The sequence below is a fragment of the Octopus bimaculoides genome, chromosome 26, assembly GCF_001194135.2.
Source record: "Octopus bimaculoides isolate UCB-OBI-ISO-001 chromosome 26, ASM119413v2, whole genome shotgun sequence".
NCBI classification, from domain to species: domain Eukaryota; kingdom Metazoa; phylum Mollusca; class Cephalopoda; order Octopoda; family Octopodidae; genus Octopus; species Octopus bimaculoides.
The window spans coordinates 23,663,226-23,667,290 of record NC_069006.1 but is presented as its reverse complement, the minus strand read 5'-3'; the positions used below and the strand labels follow the sequence as shown (position 1 = coordinate 23,667,290).

At 38.6% G+C, this 4,065-nt stretch overlaps 1 protein-coding gene across 2 annotated transcripts in view; it reads right to left on the bottom strand.

The window, feature by feature from the left end:
* LOC106880700 (rab GTPase-binding effector protein 1) overlaps window positions 1–4,065 on the bottom strand; it is a 48,945-nt gene that overhangs the window by 35,846 nt on the left and 9,034 nt on the right. For both annotated transcript variants that reach the window (XM_052976982.1, XM_052976983.1), the window contains exons 4-7: window positions 3,569–3,704; window positions 2,608–2,766; window positions 1,625–1,729; window positions 336–370 (exon numbers count right to left, since the gene is read on the bottom strand). In XM_052976982.1, the coding sequence (XP_052832942.1) occupies window positions 336–370; window positions 1,625–1,729; window positions 2,608–2,766; window positions 3,569–3,704 (435 nt within the window). The remainder of the gene's footprint in view (window positions 1–335; window positions 371–1,624; window positions 1,730–2,607; window positions 2,767–3,568; window positions 3,705–4,065) is intronic.

Here is a 4,065-nt window from a genome sequence, read left to right as displayed (position 1 = left end):
GGGGGAGGGGGAGGGGAGAGGGCGGGAAGAATTGCTGTACAATCAAAGCTATACCAACCACAACTACCCTGTCTTTTTTTTGTAATCTTCAGACATAGTGTATCTTGGACTACATTATCAAATGTGCCTTTTTCTTTTCTTTTTCTTTTATAAAACAGTAGCAGCAGAATGTAGTTTGAGAGACTAGACCAATATGACCAATATGACTGATATTAGAAATTTCATAGCCCATGTGGAGGTTCAATTGGTGGGTGGGGCTCAAAATGCGGTGATGGGAGGGGATATACTATGACGGTGACGAAGAGGGGGGTGCAAGAGACAAAGATGTAGATTACCTTCACTGGACTGGCTTGCTGTCGCTGTAGAATCTCTGCACAAATAAAAAGCATAGAGACATGATATCAGAATTTTTCATAACAATAAATATTATATTTTTAGTAAATATGAGGGGAGGGGCAGTTGTACATGTGTCGCTAAGGGAGGCACAAATATTTAAAGTGAGGTACTGTGATTGCATGATTCAGGTATTCAACTACTGACTATTTCACTCCCAAGTTTAGATATTGATATGGTAAGGAACCTAGCACTGCTTACTCTGGTTTGCTTGGCTGAACAAAAAATTAAATACACCACAACATCAAGGTTGAGTGGTTAGTGGCAGGAAGGGGTACTGATCGGTAAGAACTGTTGATCCAACAGATAAAGCATCTCACCCAAACAAGCACATTGAATCACACAGATTCTGTTCTCGAACGACATTAAGGGTACACATGGCTGTGAAATACTCAGTCCACCTACAAGCTAACTTAATAAGTAATTCACAGTTTCTGTGACTAAATGGCCTTCCTACCACCAACCACTTTACAGCATATCCTCAGTGCATTTTACCATAACCTCCGATGCAAGAGAGCTGATCTGCGGAAGGACTACACAGTCCTCTTTACCCGTTATCAGATCTTACTCGGAGTTATTGCCCTTTTAGACAGGCTGCCTATAATGTGGCTTGACGGGTCAACAAGGTCAGTGGTGTGACAAAAAGCAGCCAAAAATCAGGTTTCTTTCTGGTAAAGATAGACTTTGTGTTACAAGGCAAAGGGCTAATTGTTGTGACTATCGGGCTAAAGGGTCTACTGTAATTGATTGCATCACTTCTACATTATTGGGGGTTCATTTTGTTGAGCACTTACCGAAAGGAACGAAGGACAAAATTGACCACGGAATCAACTGACCTAAGGACAAGGAAGAACAAAGCAACAGAACATCTGATCGGTCACACTACAAACTACATTTAATGTATACCACACTAATAATGATGATGATGATGATGATGATGATGATGATGATCTATTTGCAACCAGGACAATGGATGATGGGGACAATACAAAGACAGACATAAAGTGCGGAGATTTACAAAGAATCAAATGATTTTTTAAATATTAGGCGCAAGAGGGGCTGTGTGGCAAAAAGCTTGCTTTCTAATCACATAAACGACATGAAAACTTATATGAATAAAAAATATCATGTGAATATAAATCTCTAAAAACGTTTATAAAAACATCAAACATCATAACCAAATAACAACTAAAAATAACAACATCTGCCAACCATAAACAAACAAACAAACCTTTCCGTCTCTGTTCTTGTTCTCGTTGTTGCTTCTCTCTCATTTCTTCGAGTTCCTTAACTCGCCGTTCCTGAGCATCTCGTTCCAGATCTTTCTGCTGTAGTTCTAAAAGACACAAAAAAGACAAACACACATAGCATTACTCTCAGAGGTAATACAGTGGACCAGCCGACACCAAATATGGTGATGGCTGGTAAAAGAACATGGCTTGGGGCTTAGGGTATCCAGCTCATGATCGTAAGGTCGTGAGTTCAATTCCTGGCAGCATGTGGTATCCTTGAGCAAGAACATTTTATTCACCTTGCTCCAGTCCACTCAACTGGCAAAAATGAATGGTATCCTATAATTCAAAAGGGACAGCCTTGTCAAACTCTGTGTCACATTCAGTCTCCCTGAGAACTACATTAAGGGTACACATGTCTGTGGAGTACTCAACCACTTGCATGTTAATTTCATGAACAGGCTCAACTGGTAACTGAATTAATTGGAACCCTCGTCATCATAACTAATGGAATGCCAGTGAAATGTTTGTGTGTGGTAAAGGCGCATGGCTTAATGGTTAGAGCATTCAGCTCACAAACGTAACCTTGTGAGTTCAACTCCCAGTGATGCATTGTGTTCTTGAGCAAAACACTTTATTTCACATTGCCTCAGTCCATTCAGCTGACAAAAATGAGTAGTACCTGTAATTCAAAGGACCAGCTTTGCCACATTCTGTGTCACCTTGAATTTTCCTCAAAACTACATTAAGGGTACATGTGTCTGTGGAGTACGCAACCACTTGCATGTTAATTTCACAAGCAGGCTGTTCCATTAATTGGATTAACTAGAACCCTCAATGTGGTAACCAATAGAAAGCCAGTATTCTAGATCGGCAGATAGATAGACATTAACAATAAGTCAAGCCAGATGATGTTTGTGAAAATATTCATTCCTCCACCAGCTCATGTTACAACAAGACTAGTAGTCCAAGTTAGACTTACCTACAATCTGCCGCTGTTGTTCTGTTGTTAATACACTCTCCATCCGGCGCATGTCCATCATCATCAGTCTTTGAGACTCAAGGAACTGGTCGTTAGCCATCTGCCAGGTACGCTTCAAATCATTATGAACGCGTTTCTCGTCTTCAAACATTCGACAAACTATTAAACAAACAAAACAAAATATAAAACAAGGAACCAAAAACATTTTTTCACTCTCAATAACCCTTTTGATACCAACCCAGCTGAAACCGGCTCTGGCTCTGCAGTACAAATGTCTTGTTTTCATAAGTTCTGAATTAAAATCTTCCACCAAACCTTAGTCACAATTTATGTTCCTAACACTAGCTGAATGATAACAAAGTTATTTTATTAAATTCTTTGTTATATTTCAAATTAATTAAAAGAAACACAGAGCATCTCAATAGAAATATGGTAACAAAAGGGTAACTAAAATGGTAACTAAATATTGATTTCTAAATAAGTACAGGTGTAGGTGTGAGGTAAGAAGTTTGCTTCCCAACCACATGGTTCAGGGTTCAGTCCCACAGCGTGACACTTCGATCAAGTATCTTCCACTATAGCCCTAGACAGACCAAAGCCATATGAGTGGATTTGGTGGACGGAAACTGAAAGAAGCCCATCATGTATATTCTTTCACTTGTTTCAGTCATTTGACTCTGGCCATGCTGGAGCACCACCTTGATAGATTTTAGTCAAACAAATCGACCCCTAGTACTTATTTTATCGGTCTCTTTTGCCAAACTGTAAACACACCAAGATGGTAACAAAAGGGTTAAGGTTTTACATTCAATTTAGAGAAATTTGGTTGCTATTTTCTAACATGTTGAGTGACCTCATGAAGGCTACATTGCTGGTTTGTGAATATCACGTGTATGTGTGTGTGTTTGTGTGTCCCCATGTCCATGTGGCAATGTTAGGAATTCACTTCCTGTATATTTACCTTCGTGCAGCTCAGTACGCAATGTGTCGTTTTCAGTCTGTAGAACGGACTTCTGTGTGTTAAGAACGGCAACAAACATTTCTAGATCTGTCCGTGAAGATTTCTCTGCTTTCAGATATTTCATTAGTTGCTGAATCTGGAAAAAAGATTTAAACGAATAAAAAAAATAAAATCTAAACAAAAATAAACCTTGTTATCCTCTTTAAAAAAGTAGTGTGTCCTCTTTAAAAATTAAAAAAAAAAAACCTTGGAACCCTAAAACTCTAGCTACTACTATTGGGTTGGTGCATAATTATTGCAGCTTTTTTTTTCAACAAAAACAATAACAACACTTAACAAAAATATCTTTAAATGATTATTCCAGAGCACATTCACCATCTACTTCAATTACAGGCAAGGAAAACATGCAAATGCACAATGTGCACCAGTCTAAACTATGATGGTAACTGAAAAAATATATGATCATGGAAAACAGAAGACAGCATAGACTTGATATG